We start from the raw sequence: 19602 nt of genomic DNA, 5'->3' as shown, positions 1-19602 counted from the left end.
TTGAGTTTTTACACTCATTTTGAAAAGTTGACTTTGTAAGTCTGCTGTGGTGTCTCATCGCTCAGCTGCTGATGTGTGTTTTGAGGTATATTTTAAGGAGCTGAGCATTTGCAAGAGGGATTTACTCCATAGGGTACCTTTGTTGAAGTCTGCTCTCAAAAATGTTTTTTGATGTCTGTATTGACTAGGATGTTTTGGTGATTTCTTGCTGTAGACCCTATGCAGCATTGCTGATTGCTTCCCCACCTCTTATTTTGTTACTCCTTCACTATAAGCTGCATATGGGGCATTAAGGCTCCAGCTGCCTTATTTCTTCTGTTCAGGATGTTCCAAATATGCTGCACATCTGGTTGATATACATGAGAAGCTCAAAATTCAAATATCTCACATCAACTTTTTACTGCTTTTGACACAAAAGAGCTTGGGCATAGCAGGAAGAAAAAGCTCAGCCTGTGTAACTTTAATGCAGCCCAGTCTTGCAGCTAAATACCTTCTCCTTGCACTCTGTAGAAAGAGGGACGTGGAGAATATTTGCTAGACTTAGTGAAACAAAGTGATAAAAGAACAAGGTAAATGTGGCACATCTTAATTAAGTGATTTGATACAGTCCCACTAGACCATTTCACTGCTAGTCCTTGTCTCCTAGGTTGTGCACTTTACATTACAATGTCTCCTTTTCCAAGTGCTGTTATGATAAGAAATGTTATTTCCTATCAAATTCGATAGATTTTTATAGATTCTCATGAAAACTTTTCAGACAAGTGGACATAGGTTTTACTTAAACCAGACCCCTAGTATTTAATTTGCCAAAATTTAAACACTTTTATTTGCAAGAAAGGTTTGAGTTCTCATTCTACTTTATGTTAATCATTAAAAAAACATTATCAAACAACAATTTATGATGGACGTTCCCAAACTTTGTTGTCTTGGTTTTCAGCAGCAGTGTAGGAGCCAGCATCTCCCAACAAGTGCTTATTAGGAAAGTGATATGACAGTAAAGCCCAAGAGGCTCTCAGTCACATCAAGCATACCCCATTTCTTCAGCCTTGAGCTCCTCTGCCCTATTAAGTTGGTATCTGTCTTCTACCAATGGGAGAAGTTGAGCCAGCTGATTTTAGGAACCTCTACCTTGCCATCAGACTTCAGGTTTTTTTGGCTATTTTGGGAAGAATCTGAAAATGGTGATGGAAGCAGAAATTCTCTTGGGAAAATTTCTTGTTGAGAAAAACAGCCTCTTTATCATAAAAATGTTTTTTGTGAAATATTTCAAAATACTCACAGGTACATAATTCCCAGTGAAACTACCTGATACAGTGTCTGCTCCTTTCTGACTGCATCACGTAGCAAGTGTAGGTTAGTCTGGTGGCCATTTGCAGCTACTGAGATTTTGGATCTGAACGAACATAGATAATACTGGCTCTTCATAAATGTGTAAAACCAGCCTGTAATTGTGTACAGCTACCTGTTTCCCTTCCTTTATTCTGATGATTTCTGTGTAGTGAATTATCTGAATCACAAACTGGGTTAGACACGTCTTTTATTCTTTTTCTCAGAGCTATAAATTCTGTGGCCTTTATCTCTGCTTGGGGACTATGTTGCATGAACTAGACATAAGAACAGAAGCACTTATATAAATATATCTCTATTTAGCGCATATTTCTCATGGTATGAAGAAAACCGAACTTAGTATGATTCCTCTGCTGTTATCATGAATTACTAATTTTTTAACCTCTATCTGTGCTGCCTGCAAGAAGATTTTGTAATTTAGAAGAGAACGGCAAATTGAGCAGAATAGACATTCCTCCTACCTCTTTCTTCTCTTTAGATTTTTTCCACTGATAGTGTATTCTGTGGGCTTTAAGGATGGGACAAATTATGCTGTGTTGGCGACAAGAGCGAGATAAATGAGACTCAGTAACACAGGAAAGTCTCAGTGCGTAGCCTGATGGTGAAGGCACTTGTTAGTGGGGAAGGAATGGTGCTGTATGTTTGGTGTCCTGTTTCCAGGACTTCTTCAGTAGTCTACATGCTGTCATTGTATATAGAAATACAGATAGAGCCCTGCAGTCAAGAAATGCAAGCAACTCTTCCAATCCATGGTAAATGCCATAATCGATGGGCTGTAAACTCATGTTTTTCCTTGTGCTCTCTTTTTGACTCATTAAATACAAATTTTTATTTTTTGGCTGGAGGCACAGTTTCAAGAAGAAGGAGGTGGGAGAAGAGGAATAGATACCTGCGTAGGCAGCAGGAGAGGAAATTTAACCTTATTTCTTGGTGCTTGTGCTGGCTGCCTTTACCGCAGTAATGAATAAAAAAGACTAATTATTTTTTATATGTGTACAAGGTCTGACACACACAAAAAAAAGAGGCTGTGCCTGTAACGTTTTTTATTTAACAAATTAAGAAAATCATCTGTGATCACCTTCAAAATAGTTCCCTTCTGAGTTGACACGTGCCTGTGTATGATGCTGCTAACGTTCAAAGCAATTCTGCAGATCATTTTCTGAAAGTCTGTTGAGGATCTGTGTCATTTGTGCTTTCATATCTTCTACTGACAAAAAAATGGATTCATTTGAGCATCAACTTGATCTTTGGAAAGAGGTAGAAATAGCAGTGGGCCAGGTCTGACAGAGCGGATGCGGAAGCATGGTGATATTGTTATTAGCTATAAACTGTTTCACAGACAAAGCGTTGTAGGCTGGAGCATTGTCTTCATGTTAACTGATGGTTCACTCTTGCACACTGACATTTTCTGAGCGATGGTAAGAAAACTATATTTGAACATGCATCCACTCATACTGAGTAAAGCAATCAAGTTGAACCTTGTCTCACTGTGAGAGGTTAGAACATGTTCTATAAACATATCTTTGTCTCTCCTCTCCTACTCTTGATTACCGAGCTGTAGGATTAGTCTCATGGGTTTTTTTTGTGTCAGACCTTTTGTGTCTTATCTACAGTGCATGTACGTATTTGCACAATCATTTTTTGGGAAGATACTTGTGGCCACTGTGCTATTTTGGGGGAGCTCAGTGCTGGTAAATGTGCTCTGAACTTGCTTGGCAGATATCAAGGAGATACATATGAAGGCAAACTTTGTATCCGATCCAGTTTAGGAATGAGCTCAGTACCAACCTTCTTAACACAAGTCTGTTGGCAAAGTGTAATGGCTCTGTTTGTTGATGTAGCAGTACTATTTCTTTCAGGCACTGAAAGTGCTGATCTGCATGGCTCTGAAAATTGTTCTGAAGGACCTCTTAAGAAGTGACATATACTAAATAGCTTAATTCATATCTGCAATATTCATACCTGTGCTGCAGGCTTTTGTCTTTCAGACAGCTCTAGGTGTTTTAACACTGCATAAAATCTCTAAGGGCAGCTGTCCCTTGCAGTGAACCATCTGTGTGAAAGAGATTTCCTCAGTATGCACTTTGCCCAAGCCGTGTGCTCTCTACACCATAAAATCCCCAAATGCCTGGGGAAGAAGCCAGGCAGACCTACCACTGTGGGTGCTAGTGGGCTGTTAGAGTCCTCAGGCGTGTTAACTGGACTCATTGTGACCAGCAGCCATCCCAGACAGTTCAGCCGTGGCTAGGGGCCTTTTTTGAGTAGGCAGGTATGTATTTTGTGCACAGCTGCCCTGTTTCAGAGCCAAGGACACTATACTGGAGGCAATCCTAAGCTGGCTGCCTTCAGTGCTGGGAGTGTTATAGGACACACTCAATTTATTGGTGCAGGTGAAGACCTAGGCTGCATGAGAGTTTCAATGACTATGAAGACACAGATGGTTGATAGGCAGAATCTAGTCTGTTTTGGCAGCTCCATCCTTTGCTTACTTGGTAATATCAGTGCTCCAGGAAGAAGCCATATTGTCTCTGAAAAATGTTGGTCTGTGAATTATTTAGGTGCCTTGCTGACCTTGGAATATGTCGACTTGTAGTGGTAGGGTTGAAACAGGCTCCAACTCTGGTCATGGATGTCATAAATATCTTCCTATCTGATATAAGACAGAACTCTTGCTGTCATTGCTATTACAATTGTTGGTAATACCATAAACTGTGAGTTTTGTCCATACTGAAGAGTTTTTTAAACTCTCTACCATCTCACACATGAGATTTGGGGCACCCTTGTACTGTTCTGAGTGATGTATTCTGTAGTTTAGGGGAGCTACAGGCAGGGGTATTCCCAAATGTGAGGTCATCTGAACTACCTGAGTAAGTACATTAGTGAGAAGTGAAGACAGCAAGTGATTCTGAGGTGTCCCCACTGAAGTCCCAGTTAGACCATTACTGTGATCCTCTTGAGTCTACTACAAGGTGAAGACATTGTGATGATGGCATTGGCATCACTGTTGTTGTATGCCAGTTAGAATGCCCACATACTTCCAGGAAGGTGACAACCATATCATTAGGCACTGAAATCCCATCTGAAGTCCATTTAAATATGTAATTTTCTGAATTTGGTCATTAAACTCTGTGGTTCTTTTCCATATCTAGAGAATAAAACACATTATTGATCAAGATGGACAATGAGTTAAAAGAAGAGAGAGCAGAGTGTGACAAAAGCAAGTTAGCTAAAGCCACATGGGAGTGATCCTTCCACTGAGATTCTCCTTTACTCACAGCATGGAAAGAGTAAGATAAATTCTGTTAAGACAGGAACATCTTTACATGTCCAAGATGATTTTAACATTGTCTGTTGTGTGATAATTTTTCATTTATCTGTATTAGGCCAGATGTTTAGCTGATATAAGTCAGTGTAAGTTCATTGATTGCAAAAGAAGAGCTGTACTAAGTTAGTAATTAAGCCTTTGTTCTGTAATTGGTTAGGTTTATCGTATTTATTAATGTTGGCATAGAGAATGTGGTTTTCATGACTGGTGTTAGGGAGTATTTTTGTACAGAAGAAACTTCTTCTCTCAGTGACACCTAGCCTCATCTTGTAGGTGAGAATTGAATCTGGCCATTATGTGTAGAATAAAATGTTTTATGTGAAATACCCACATATGATAATATTTTGATTGGTATTCATAGGGCCATACTTACTCCATCTGTCTTCAGTTATAAATTTTTAAGTGCATAATTCAGTAATTTTTAGGGCTTTGTAACAATGTAGTAAAATCAGGTAGACATGTAATAGATTCTAGGAAGCACAGAAACTCAGTTGTTTCTCAGTAGAATTCTGTTTAGCTGCTGAAAAATGTCTTTGTATTTAAATAAATATTGTCCAGCCTTAGTCTCCATCATACAAGAATAAAATAAAACTTGTTTGCATTTGGTTGGTAAAGGTATTTTGGTGTTATATGTCAGGTTTACAAATATTTTCTTAAGTCATAAAAGCTTTTTTGTTATAAGTTATATATTTTGTTGTTAAATTATGTAAGCTTTTTTTGTTGGAATATCCGTAGGTTGGCTAGTAGCTATCATCAGATACCAGTGTACTGACAATGCTGACAAAGGCTACACTTAAGAACTGTAGTTCCAGAACTTTGCCATACTTTTCTCTGGTGAAGCCTGGTGCAAATAACAAAATGTCAAGAGTTCTGTCTTCACCCGTAATTAAAAAGTGGATGTTCTGTTTATGTGTTTTCTTACAGCTGGCAGCATTAGAGAGACAGATCTTTGACTTCCTTGGTTTCCAGTGGGCTCCTATCCTTGGCAATTTCCTACAAATAATAGTTGTCATTTTGGGTTTGTTTGGAACCATCCAGTTTAGGCCTCGATATATAGTTGTGGTAAGTCTCATTTATTATGTATTATTATTTTGCAATTGGTTTTAAAACCTGTCATATTACAAAGCAGAATGTTCTTGGTTTCAAAACACCAGATCGCATTTCTGTAGAAACTTTAGAGGTCTCTGTGTCTTTTTGTAAATTTAGGACTACTGAGTGGCCTTTCTGAGATTTTGGAAGCTATAAAGAATGTGTAACCTAGAGAAAGTGCTGCAAAATCATAATCTTTACACAAGTTCTCAATAAGATTCATTAAAGAATATATTATCGAGATGGGTCATGGAAACATCTACAATTAGACTATGTATAAATGAAGAAAAGAAATAGAAATTGTTTTTGTCTTTGCAATAGACAAGCAGAATCAATGGCCATTCAACATAAAAAACACTTGTAATGGTCAAGTTATATTTAGCTACATTTTCTCTTAAACAAGGAGAAGCAAGGATTCCTATGATCCATGGGTTCCAAAGAGATCTCCTTCTACTCTCTTGGCCATAATTTGCTGTAAATTGTCTCTCATGTTTGTAATTTGAAGCTTCACAGATTTTTTTTTCTTGTGTTTCCAACATAGCCAGGAATAAAAAAAAACCATAAACCAAAAAACTTATGAAGCTTTGAAGGAAACTGCCAACAAAAAATATCCCTTTTCCTCCCCCACAGTCACTCCTGAATGGATGAATATTATGTATTTAACTGGCAGTGTCTCTTTTTGGAACATTTCAGTTGTGTTGTCAGTAATGGATTTTAAGAGGCTAAGAGAGTGAAATAAATGTCTACTGGAGAAAACACATTAAGCAAATACTTTAAAAGCTTCATCTTTTCTAGCCAAGCCTGGAATCCTGTAGTTCTTTGTCATGTCTTAAAAGAAAAAATGAACAAAAAATGCACCCAAGATTCTTTATCCTCATATTAGCTAATCTTCATGAGAGGACTATAACTAATTGAAAACAGATTGATACAGATAATAGCACTTTCATCTGTTGCTTGTGACTGGAGGACTGAGCAGCAATGTATATACATCCATATATTGATAACTCACCTTTGTGCTTCGTGTTTTCCATTTTATACATAAGACATCGGAAGCAAGTGAGGGTAACCATCTGTAAAATTATGTAGCAAATTCATGCTTGAAGTACAATACCACAAAATCTTTTGCCCCTCAGGTTCAGCACTGCTGTTCAGTGGTGGAAGCTTTGCTTTAGTTTTCAAATGAAGCACAGCAGATGTTGACTGCTTCTGTATCTTTTCCGATGTAAATGAACTTTTTAGACTATATTAACCTTGTTATAAACTAGAGGTAGAAAACTCATAATTATAGAAAGAAACACCTCAACAAGATAATTTTTCCTCAGATTTAACTTAACGCGCATTCTGATTTAACTTTAAGCATATAATTAAGAGATTAAGCTATAGTAGTTGCAAATACTCACTAACTAGGAAAATCAAGACTATAGAATGGTTCCCCATGCAGTAGGAATAGTTTAAGCCAAATCCTGAAGTCTGAAGAGTGAAAGTATGCAAGTTGTTTAGAACCAGCCTCAGGGCTCAACATTAGCAGAAGAGAGCGGCTTGCATGCCTCCATATTATCACTGTTGTTCTCCTTGGCTGAATGCTTCTCCAAACCCTTTCCACCAATTCTGGCAGCAGTTAATCAGACCTTTCAGCAAGCCATTTCCACTCATAAACTCTCAGAAAATTTACCTGTTGAGGCAGAGATTGGGACTGCGCAGTCATGAACAGCAGTGTGGTGGTGGAGAGGAAAGGAGAGATGTAAGATTTCCTTTGTTGCTAGCTACAAACTACCAATTCAGACTATTCTTTAGCTTCACCTGCAGGCTGAACTCAGTGAATACCTCAAGCCAGCATAAGCAATAATCCTCCTTTGCTCAGCTGCTAACTTCAGTCCCTGTGCTGTTCCTTCATTTGCACCAGTGCAAGCATCAGTTCTGACACTTGATAAACTATCAAACTGCAACAGATCCCACTGAAAAGCAATCATTTTCTTTTCTGATGATAATTCAGCTGTAGGTAAACTCTCTGACCTGTTTCACTTGTTCCAGCAGAAGGTAGAAGATGTGAGAGGGGAGAGAGGATCAGGTAGCCAGAGAAAGGAGAAAAGTGCGTGGAGTCTTTCTGCAGCGGTGCAGAGTTACACCAGCTTAAAATTCCTGTTGAGCTATAGCCTGAGGGTTTCCCAGGCTACGTCTAACACATGCTCCCCAGAATCTGTGCTTCCTAAGGTTGTCCCAACCACAGCTGGGCATTGCCAACTGTCTCCAGAAGCCCTAGAGGAGTCAGGGGTATGGACAGCAAAGACCTCTACCAGTGCCAGCTCTAGGCTGTCTTCACTAAGGCAAAAGGGAATCCAAAGGCACTTCTTCCGAGGAAGGTCATAGACTATCTCTCTGCTTCTGATACCCTTTAAAAACCAAGTCCACGCGCTGCAGCTGTGCAATTTTACTGCTGACTTCAAATATAAAGTCTTATTTAATGCAAATCTTCAGTAAGGTCCTGAATTTCAGTATTACTTAAAAGTAATGCAGAGAGATTCCTGCCTGGGCTCTGAATAGCAAATAGGGCTCTAAATGAATTGGAGAAGCTTCATGGGCTTCTGAATTCATAGCCACACCTTCAGCCACATCTAAGGCCCTGGATGTGTTAGTGGTTGTTGTCCTACATTACTGTGGCTTTGGAGAAAGAAATAGATTGAGTCATGCTTTTATACACTCTGATTGCTGAATCTTCTGGTTTAGATAAAGCTAAATCCAGTTTAACTGGAAAAATAATAAAATACTTCCGGAAAGGTGTTCTGAGTATCTATTGTCTTTCCTTTAAGACTCTCTGGAGGTTGGCTTTCCTAATGCAGATGATCCCATCAGGATACAAAAAAAAAAAAGAAGTAAACAGAGGATTACATCAGATACCACAATTTTCTTGTCTAAACTGTCTACACAAAATTGATCTGAGACATGTGGCTGCACATCTGTACTGTGCAGACTTTTGGGGCAGGTACCTAGAACCAATGAAAACAGTGAAGACTAAGACAAAAGCTGGATAAACACGAAAGCAGTTGGATGCTTCTGACTCTTCCACTGTCATTAAACCCAGGCTAGCTAGTTTATCACTAGCATTTAATGACAACGTAAGCTGCAGTCATTTATTTAACAGCAGCATAAGCATAGCCATTGTACATTAAAAGTCTAAATAAAAAAAAATCAGGTTTGCTTCATGGTTTAAGTGATATAAAATCTGAGAGCTTTGTACCAAAAAAAATGCCCCACCCTCTAAGAGCTGCCATGCAATGGCTGAGTCATGAAGCATCTTTGTTTAATACAATTGTCATTCCGTGTAGGTAATGGTAGTGGCTCATGCTCTCTGTCTACTGTCCTTCAGATACAGGACTACAACAATGGTGATTCTGAAATACATCTGGAATTCCATTTGCTCAGAGATAAAATTCTGAGTCCTCAGAGCTTAGGAAACACACAGAGAGAGACAGGGAGCAACAGCATTAACGCCAAGTGCCCTAATTAGCTCAAATCCAATAACTATTTCTAATAGTTTTTGTATTAATTAGTAATTTAGATCAATCTTTGTGAATAATTTATGCTATCACTAAGCAGGTGTGCTATTTTCAATACTTGAATATTTTGTGGCTGAATTAATAGTTCCCAGGAGGCATAAAAGTGCAGATCTAATTCCTAATTTTCCCATATTAGCTCATTTGAAACTTACCCAGAGGTCTACAAAGAAGAAAACGAGCTAAATTTCAGTTCTAACTATGCTGTAACACACCTATGACACATCTCCAGAACTCTGCTGTGATCCATTTCCCTGTACAATGCTTTTCCTTTCTTAATATAACTTGCTATCACCAGCAAGATTTTCAGGCTGTTAAAATTGAGTAAAGATGATGACAGGCTTCTTGTTAAAGGTGGGCATTTTTCCTGCTCCTACTTCTGATATGGGACTTCAAAAGCCTTCTAAACAATGACTCATCTAGCTAAGATTGCCCAAACCTGGCCCAAAGCTGAACATAAATATATTAATGAACAGTGAGAGATGAAAATAATATAGTTCAATAGGGGGAATATAAGGTGGAAATCTCTGCTTTGCTTGCCTTAGTTTATTATATTAAATAATATGGTATTTAGGCAATACATACATCTGAAAAACTAGGATACAGTTCCTTCAAAAAAAAAGAAGAGTACACAGGATACTTTTCACAGAATTCAAGCAAATGCTAGACAAACATTCTTGCATTTTCAAAACACATTAAAAATATTTAGACATCCAAAATTACATCTTGCATATCCTTCCTGAATTGTTAGTGTTCCATCATGTTGATTTATTCTACTTTCTTTGTCATCTTTCACAAATACAACTAAGTAGGGCCCCGTAAGTGCTGGTGCCTCTGAGGCACATCCAGGTATTACAGGAATATGATCTGATGACTCAGTAGATGCTGCCTTTCCCTTAAAGTATCCCTGAGCCAACATTCATTTTCCCTAATACCAAGACACTGCATCAGAGGAGGTGCGGCATATCAGATTAATTATACACTTGAGACAGTTTATTCATTAAAGCTAAGCTTATCCCACAATCCTTATAGTAGTTAAACTCAGAAATTTCCCTTTTCTCTCTTACCTTTCAGTCTAAGAAGTCAGCCTTTGCATTTTTGCTTAACCTTTTCTTTTTATGATATTGTGCTCATCCAGTACCAATGATTTAACTCTAGAAGCAGCTGTATTTCACTAGTTTTGGAAAGGCATCTCTGCAGCAGTTTCAATATGACTGGTAAAGTCAAAAGAGGTATAGAAATATCACTGTGATAGAAAGGCTGGCATTAAGAAAGGGGATCTGAAAAAACAGTAAATAGAATTTTAACCTGTAAGGTCTAGGGGTTACCCTCTCCACATAACTCATAACACTCTAAATGCTTTCTCATGCCACACAGTATACAACCCTTAGTGTGAAAGACCAAAAGCAAGAAAGTATTCATGGGGAGAAATCAGCAAAGGGTAACACTAGTTACCCTTAGATCCTCCCAGCAGAAGGAATCTATTAGGTGAAAATGTCCAGATGATTTTTAAGTAGTGCATTATTTGGGATATAAAATAAAAATATTAAAAAGTCAACTGTTCTTATTTCTTCAGCATGTGTAGAAAATTCTTTGTTCATGTCAGATATAGTGAGGGTTGTGATGCTGAGCGTGAGACCAACTGGGCCGGGAGAACTGAGCGTGGCTGGCCGAAGAGCTGGGTGAGAATCGCTGGGTGTTGGGGAGTAAGAGCGAGCTGACACAGCAGGACGGCCAGGGTAGCGTTCAGGACATGGGATGGGAAGAGTTGAATGTTCAGGTTGTGAAATATTTTAGGTGAGGGAAATGAACCGTGTGTGGCCCTGATGCTTGAGGCCCTAACCACTCCTCCATTGACTGCAAATGTCTGCAAGAGGACATGACACCTTTCTCTACCTGGTGGCCCTTTAAGCAAAGGACAATAACCCGGGGCTGCAGGCAGTTTCTCTGCTAGCTCAAAGGAGAGGTCTTCTTAACAGATCTAAAAATTAAACCTCATACAGCAACCCAAGCAGGTGTTAGCACGATCCTATGTTATGGAATATCGTAGTTTGTTGTTTTTTTAAACCTTGAAGGCATATACATATAAATTTATGTAGATAGCGTTCAGAAAATAAATTTCTCATGAAGAAACACTCAAAAATTATGAAAAGCTGTTATTAAAACCCTTTTATGAAATCTAAGTGTGATCTTTTTATGCATTTGCATTTTTGAACAGCATGGATGCTTACCAATTCTTTTCTAGGGGCACCTCGGTTGCAATAAAACAGGGCAGACTTTTAGAGGTTTTTTGGCGATAGCTATGGAATAGAAACTTGATTTGCTGAAAACAGAAGACATGAGAAGAATGAAGCATGTGACGGCAAGAATAAAAGGATTGCTTTTGATGTGATGGTTGTGCAGCGTAGCTGAATTTTATCTCTGCTCTCAACAACTGAAACCTTTTTTGACACAAAGCGAGTCTCTTAAAGCAAACTTTTCATGTGCTTTGTTTTCCCCTTGCATTCTGTGTTCATGTCTGGAGACCTTGTGGTCTGATTTGCACAAGTGCTGAATGTTCAGCCACAAGGAGATGAACACTGAGCTAATAAAGTGTTGTACAAATGTGGTCTGAAAAATGAAGACTTAAGCATCTCAAGTTAGATGCCTATAATGTATGAATACTTCTGAATGTAATCTCTGCATGTATCAGAACATCATTTGCATTCTGAGAGCTGTATCACTCTCTTATAACATAAAATAAATTAGTTAATGTTTGTGCAGCTCTGACATTACAGTGATGAGCATCTTAGAAAACCTCATGAGGAAATTAATATTCTGTCCTCAGACTGGGGTCTGAGTGACAAAGAGAAATGAAGTATTGAGTTAGCTGTTCATAAAATGTATTGAATAAGGTCGGGTTTTCTAAAATAAAAATATACCTATGATGATCTAATTAGTATTGGCACTGTATTGCAGATACACGAAAGAGAAAAATTAAGATAGCGTATATAACCAGAATTATGACACATCCTAATTTAGCTTTCTTACTTTTGCTGTCTTAAAACTTTCCTTTTAATGTAATTTTACTTAAGTACCCATTATGCTATACAAGGAAAATATCTGCTACTTGTGTAACCACAAAGATGTGTTTTCAAACATGGAGAATAACTAATAACTTTCTTACTTTTAAAAATTACATAGTAGTAATTGTTGAATGTGTAATTATTATGTTCTTAAAATGGAGCTTTAATTTATAGTTCTGCAGTTCAATGATCCTCTTCCTTACACAGCAGCTGGGTTCCAAGGTATATACCTGCTTTGCACCTACGCTTCTTTTTCAGTAATCGTTATGACAGATAAGAGACTAAAAAGGTCCCGACTGTGTAAAACAGCATAGCTTGACCTGGGAGAACACATTCAGACGGTTTTTGCCTGCACGGTTCAGAGTTGTCATTGGTGCCTATGGAACAGAATGAGGCTGTTAACACATTTGCCTTCATCTGGCGGATCAAGTAGGTTCTTGTTGGTGTGATGACACTTCCATTCATGGAGAGATTAAAAAAAAGGAAAAATCTCCTGAATATTCCAAAGTCTGATTTTTATGAACAGCTGGGCTTGTATTAAATGTTCATTAATTTTAACCACTGCACCTGATATTCTAAGGACATAGGCTGGAAAATGAGGCGCTCATGATGCGTTGCTACAGTTAGCAAATGTGGTAAAATGGGATATCCAATTCTTCTAAGTTAATCTTATTAACAGTACAGACCTCATACTGTTAACATACCACAGCAACTTTCTCTATTTTATACTAACCCAGCCTTCAGTTGCCACACTGCCCTTCTCTGTAAAACAGAAGAAACGACCCAGGAGTGTTACTCTCATTTTGTTTATTAATGATTTAATTCTTATGCCATAGCCATCTCCAAACAGTCTGATTACCTCACAAGAAATTAAATTAAGGCAGCTAACTTATTTGGTATACAGAAATGACTGTATATATGTGGGATTCATCAAAGTGTGAAAAAATTACATCTTCTTCACCTGAATATTTCATTATACATTGTATGGAGGAGAGAAAAGAGGGGAACATAACCCCAAACTGGCCAAGAAAGCTAAGCTGACAGTGCACCCGTGCAATGGAAATAGGATCCAACATATTGTAGATTAGGATGCTAAGCTTTACTGAATATATTGAATCAAAACAACACCATATTAGCCTGACCTGATCTCGGCTACTTAGACTTGGATAGCCACTTAGCAGCAGTTCTCCATTGTGAAGACTGTGAGCTCATAAATGTAAAGTGGCAATGCTGCTGCTCATTAAATTTTTCAGGTGGGTATACTCTTAGCCTACCAGACAGAAATGCACCTGAGGGACACTGCTTGGAGAGTTAATTGGGAATAGTTTACAGTGGTATACAGATAAGCAGTGCATCCATTAAGGAAGTAGTGCCAGTCAATTATGCTGACAATTAAAATGTTAAAGATGATTTAAGGTAGACAAGTTAAACTTTCATTCAAGCTCTGGGTGGAGTATGAGTTCAGTGTTGCACTAGGGTAGGACACTGCAGAAGACAGAAGAGATATGGTTATGTTCACCTGTTAAGGATGCATTGTAAGGTCGGGTCCATGGACACAAAGGCTGTAGTGAGCTCTTTCAAATTCAGTTAAAATATCTTTCACTGAAAGACACTCAAGATTTACACCTCGTTATTTGAGGTTTTTTTTAAAATCCAAATTATCAAATCAATAGATCCTCTGCTTTATTTGGTGGGTTTTGTGCCTTTCTTCATAACATTTAAATATCATTGTAATAATATTTGCTTATTTAAATTACTGTGCTATTCTGGCATCTCTATTAACAGACCTAAATCATGATTTACAAATGACTCACGCTTGCCCGAAAACAGTGTTCAGGTCAGCGTTTTGGACTTAATTGGTATCAGTAGGATAGTGTAAAACTGTAAAGAATAAATCTGCTTTATCAATATGTATTTAGAGCAGCAATGAATATTGGATTTGTAATTTCCTATGGTTCTTAGGGTACTTCTGCAGGGAGAACTCCTTTCCCAAACTCTCTACACTTGTGTGTTCCCAGAAGAAAAATGCTTATTGATATCAGGGGTTTTTTTATTATTGATCTGTTCAGTATAAAGTCCTCTTTCATCTTCACATTTTATTTTTCTGTCTTTTTGCTTTCATCTGGCTTTGTGTTTAGTACACGGTGTGGACTGCCCTGTGGGTCACCTGGAATGTTTTCATTATCTGCTTCTATTTGGAAGTAGGCGGACTTTCTAAGGTAGGTCACTTATCCTTCTTCAGGTTTATGGGATGGTATTTTAACAGCAGGACTCTCATATTTTAGAAGGCTGGAACCATAGAGGAAAAATGTGCCTGAAAGTACAATTTGATTTTTGGAGTTCCCCTCCAATGAGAACTCCAGTGTTTGAACTTGTGACTGATAATAAAGTCATGAATATGAAGTAAATGCAATGAATATGAATTACAGTTTCCTTCTGAAGTAACATCCAGGGGAAAAGTGGGAAATTTGAGGTTCTTCTTGATTGTTGAAAAACAGACATTGTTATTTTGGTTGAATTTTCAAGTGTGTATGAAAAATATATCTGAATTTCCAACACTACTTTGAAAGCAGCTAAAGAAAATAAATAAGAACGTTAACGTAATAACTTGTTGAGCAGATTGATCTCATGGTGAGAATCTTAATTCTTTATAAAAAAGAACAAGTGGCAAAGGATGACTTTTTTTTCCATATGAATAGAACTTTCCTTTACATGACACTCAGTGATCTAGGTCACTGATTATTTATTCAAACTTTTGACTAGAGCAGAAATATTTGCTGGAAGTACTGAGATACATGTTGCGTTTAGACAAGGTAGCACTTACGTTAGCGTAGGATGTATTTAGCATTGTATCTACAGTGAGTTCCATACAACATCTGCAGGATTTTATCCTTCTGTTGGACGTGGACAATATTGATTTTCACATTTAACTTATTCCAGGCACTGGATGCCCATTTTGTTATCAGATACTGGTATTACTAATAAAGTAAATGTCCCTATTATTGGTTGTAGACTTACTGATGTGAACTAATCTCCATTCATTCATGCAATGCTTTTAGACCATTGTGAATTCCACTCAGTTTGGAAGGAAACATTTGTAAGCTATGTTCTTTTTTGGGTCTAGCATTAAAACTCCTAACTTTTGGCTGACAACAAACAGAAAAATGGTAAACGGATTTAATAAGATATAAAATTTAATTTAGCAAGTAAAAATCCCATTAAGATTAAAGCTTTCAGTGATAGATTCCTTTGGTGATAAAATTTCATAATGAAAAGCTACAACAGTTTATTTTTTCTCCAAATACGATGTAGCTCACCAGAAGACACAGACTTGATGAGCAAATTAGTGCACTTCGTAAATGATCAAAATAAATTAGCATATTGGTATATTCTGACTTATAAATGTATTAGAATGAACAGAAGAGCAACACATGGAAATGCTGAATGCCCAAAATAATTGTTCGTATTCGTTATGCATAGAGTTTGTATTTTCAATCAATTGGGTGATAACTGGTTTTATAGTGACTATTATATTTTTATAGGTAACTAGTGTTTTTGTGTAAGGGCCTAGGAGGTGGAGTGAAACTTTTAGTCTCACCCCTGATTCGTGAAAATTTAGGTTGTCTTTCCATTGATTGCAAAGGATTCTGATTCTAGCCTTAGTGTAAATGGATTATAAGTTACTTAATTGAAATTGTGTATTAATTGAAATCGTGTGTCTTCCAGTTTTACTACTGTTTTGCTTTTAGGTCTTTTTAGTTAACACATGACAAGTCACAATCCAGAGAAATAGTAGCACAAATGTAACTCAACAGTTTAGATAATCCCTTTTATTATGTACTGCAGTTGATCTCAGAATTTTGGTGGAATTTTTGACTTGTGGTTTACAGTTGCATCATTTGAAAAGTAGTTCCTCAACAAGGTGATAGACACAGGTTTATTCCATGGAAATTAACTGTTCTTGCTGTTAATTTAGATCAAAGGCACCCATATTGGGACCAAGCTAGTAATTATGGAATCAGAATTTTGCTCAATAAACCATGAAATTCGGAGGCCATTTAATGCTGTTTCTGAAAACTATGCTAGAGATGCTGTGGTAATCAAGAGTCTGAGGTCTTTTTGCACTATATGCATAAAATTGTGGCTGTTCACAACTTGATAGATAGTTGAAGATGACTTGATAGGGGCCTACGTTTTACTCAAGATGTTAGCTTAGTAATTTCATCATTGCTTTCCATGAATTTGTTCCTGTGTTGTTGTGCATGATACAAAGGTGCTGTTACCAAGGTATGTTAGTGTTGTTGGAAAATCAAATGCTTTTCACAGATGGCTGTTTTCTCAGTGTTTAAATTTTTGCAGGAAATATTCACCTTTTAATTGCTATTGTTCTATTTTTCAATTTAGACAAAGGTTTTATTTCTGAAATGAATGCAGGTTGATTATAATTTTAACTTCTGTTGACATACTGTCAGGGAAAATTATGATACTGTCTGGGAACTGACTGATTTCTATTGGTTTGTTTGTTTCTGAGCAGTATGCTATTTATATTTGCTCTAACCAGAATCAGAGTTAGCTGCTGGCTTGAGTCCTGTGAATTTACAAGGTCTTCAATTACGAATACTATCAGGAAATATAACTTGATGCAATGTTAAATGGTAATTCTAATTCAGTGCCTTCACATAGAGTACACATTCAATTTGGACAGACTTTTCAAATGTCCTAATGGAAAGTCCCCATTGCTGAAATTTTGCTGACATCTTATTTTTGTGGTGAAAGGGAAGATCTCATTTGGTAATTTAGGCCTGTTCTTTGCTGTGGGAGTTTGAAGAAAACATTTTTCCTTCAAATATAATGCATAATATTAAAATTTTCCTGGCAAACTGATTTTTTTTTTTTTAAGAAGCAGCTTGATATTTAGTTTATTGTTTATGGATTTAGTACTCCAAGATCTTTAAACTTTTCCTGATAAGAAATGATGAAAACTTTTGCCATCTGCCCTCCCGGTGTCAAACACTATGTATGTGACTTGATCCTTTCCGTTATTTCAGACAAGTATCTTGTTTCACAACAGTGAAATGGAAAGCATGTATAGTTTAGTAGAAAACACATTTCACCTTTTTAAATAATTTGCAAAAGAAATGAATAAATTAAAAAGCAATTTCAGACATACCTGAATTCCCACCAAAGTTCATTTTTAATAAACTGGAGAGCCAAACTGGTAAGCCTTGAAGGGAGGGGTAAGCTGGGAACTGGAAAACTGTATATATGGCTGTAGCCTTGTCATCAAGGAATTGACTTGAGTCTCACTCCCTGCTTCAATTAATATCATATTCTTTTATATAAAGAGGGAAAACTTCACAGAAGAGCTTTCTCAGAAAGCACCCCATGATAACTACAGTATGGTAATTCAAGCAATCTTCTGGGAGAAGGATAATATGAATTCAAGGTTTCTTGAGTGTGAAAGGGAAGGAAACCAGCTCTCTTATAGCTGGGTCGTGTAAGTAGAAAGCTATTGAGTAAAAGTTTCCTCTTTGACTACCTTATAAACAGTGCATAAGTGAACCTCCTTTTTCACTTACGTTACAGATGTGCAAATAGAGTTTTAATGCTTTTTCAGGTCTAAAGAAATTGTCTTTGATCAGAAATAAAATAAAAATACTCGTGTAACTCTTTTTTGTTTGTGTTAACTTGGAGTTTTTAGTTCTTTTTTTCATTTCTGGGTTTACCAGTTAAAAAAAATGTCCAAATAAAAAATGAAATTAACCTGTATTTTTTACTACTTTTATGAAATTGTAAGTACATTTTTTATCTAAAGAACACCTGAAAATAAACATTTCTTGTATCTTACCTGATACAATACCAGAAGCTATTATTTTGAAGATTTGTATGTTTTTATTAAACATGGACAAGAGAACTTCTAATTTGTATAAGCTAACCCTCCATCCCCAGCAGAATGTTCTTTTATGTGCTTCTTTCTCTGCAAAGGAGAGCTCATTTATTTAGTGTGCACTGTTAGTATTTCTATCATTTGTATCCCTCCAGTATTTGAGATCCACTACAAAAATAGCTGTGTTCATTTGTATTTATCATTTGCTATGCCAACTGATACCTTTTGATAAAATATTTTCTATTGCTTATTTTGTTGTGGGTTACAGTGTCACTTGTTTTCATGTGTTAATGCCTTTATTCGGTAAATGTTTAGCAACATTCCTTTCCTGTTGTTTGACATACCTTACTTGAGCAGCTGGGTGATGTTGGGAATTGTCTTTTTCTATAATATTTCTGCTTGTTCTGCCTGTTTTTTCTGTGGCTCTCTTCTTAGGCATGAACTTTGCTTTGTCCTGAATTATTAAGTTTACCTCTCAATGTTGAGCTTTCTGTCAACTGACTCTTTTATTGCTTTTGGCCAAGAATTTTCGTGACAAACGTATGTATATTCAGTAGGAAACTACTTCTAAAACACCCTACGTTTATTATCTGGTCATTAGTTTTAGGTATTGAATGTACATGAATGTGAACTCTCTAATGTGCCTGTGCCATCAGCTTTATTAACCTTTCCCCTGAAGCTAAAGGAAATTTTGCGTATGTTGATTAATAAACCAAACTTTTTTTTAATGTAATATTTATTTTTATGAATAGAAATTCAAAGTCTGCAGAACTCCCAGCCAACTTTATTAAGCTGGAGACAGAACTATAGGCTAAATCTTCATATGGATCTGTAGTTGGAGGGTAGAACTATAACTCTGTTAAAACTAATGATTTATTCCATCCAAGAACAAAACGAACTAATAAATTGCTTAGTAAAATGCGGTGGGAATGGAAACCTGGTACTCTTTTTCTAAGCAATATGTTGTACATCAGAATGGAAGCTAATCATGTGGACTTTATCCTGGCTCCTTATGGAATCCAATTTATTCCATCTGGTGCACGTCAGTCAATCCTTAATTGTTGTGCAATTATATCTAATCAACTCAAATGGAGTAAGTTAAGCTAAAAACCAATACTGTTTGTAATTAGTAGAGATGTAAAGGTATATGCTGTGGCTTTTGGTTTGTGTTGGTTTTTTTAATGTGAATTGAGAACATAAGCATTGCTAACAATATGGAAGAAAAGGCGATTCTCATTCTAGCTTGTGCTGATGTTGAGAAATCAGAGAGAATTATTTTGATGTAAGTAGTAACAAAATTAGCATTATGAGATAGTTAACTCCAAAAAGCTTGTCAGC

General features: G+C 36.9%; 1 protein-coding gene across 3 annotated transcripts in view; it reads left to right on the top strand.

Annotated features, from left to right (window-relative positions):
- Positions 1 to 19602, top strand: part of NKAIN3 (sodium/potassium transporting ATPase interacting 3) — a 376724-nt gene that overhangs the window by 174203 nt on the left and 182919 nt on the right. For 2 of the 3 annotated variants that reach the window (XM_054060672.1, XM_054060670.1), the window contains exons 2-3: positions 5597 to 5734; positions 14516 to 14596. In XM_054060672.1, the coding sequence (XP_053916647.1) occupies positions 5597 to 5734; positions 14516 to 14596 (219 nt within the window). The remainder of the gene's footprint in view (positions 1 to 5596; positions 5735 to 14515; positions 14597 to 19602) is intronic. The other variant, XM_054060671.1, reaches the window with a different exon arrangement.

This window comes from Cuculus canorus, chromosome 2 (assembly GCF_017976375.1).
Source record: "Cuculus canorus isolate bCucCan1 chromosome 2, bCucCan1.pri, whole genome shotgun sequence".
In the NCBI taxonomy this organism is placed as follows: Eukaryota; Metazoa; Chordata; class Aves; order Cuculiformes; family Cuculidae; genus Cuculus; species Cuculus canorus.
This window is presented reverse-complemented; position numbering and strand designations above follow the sequence as displayed.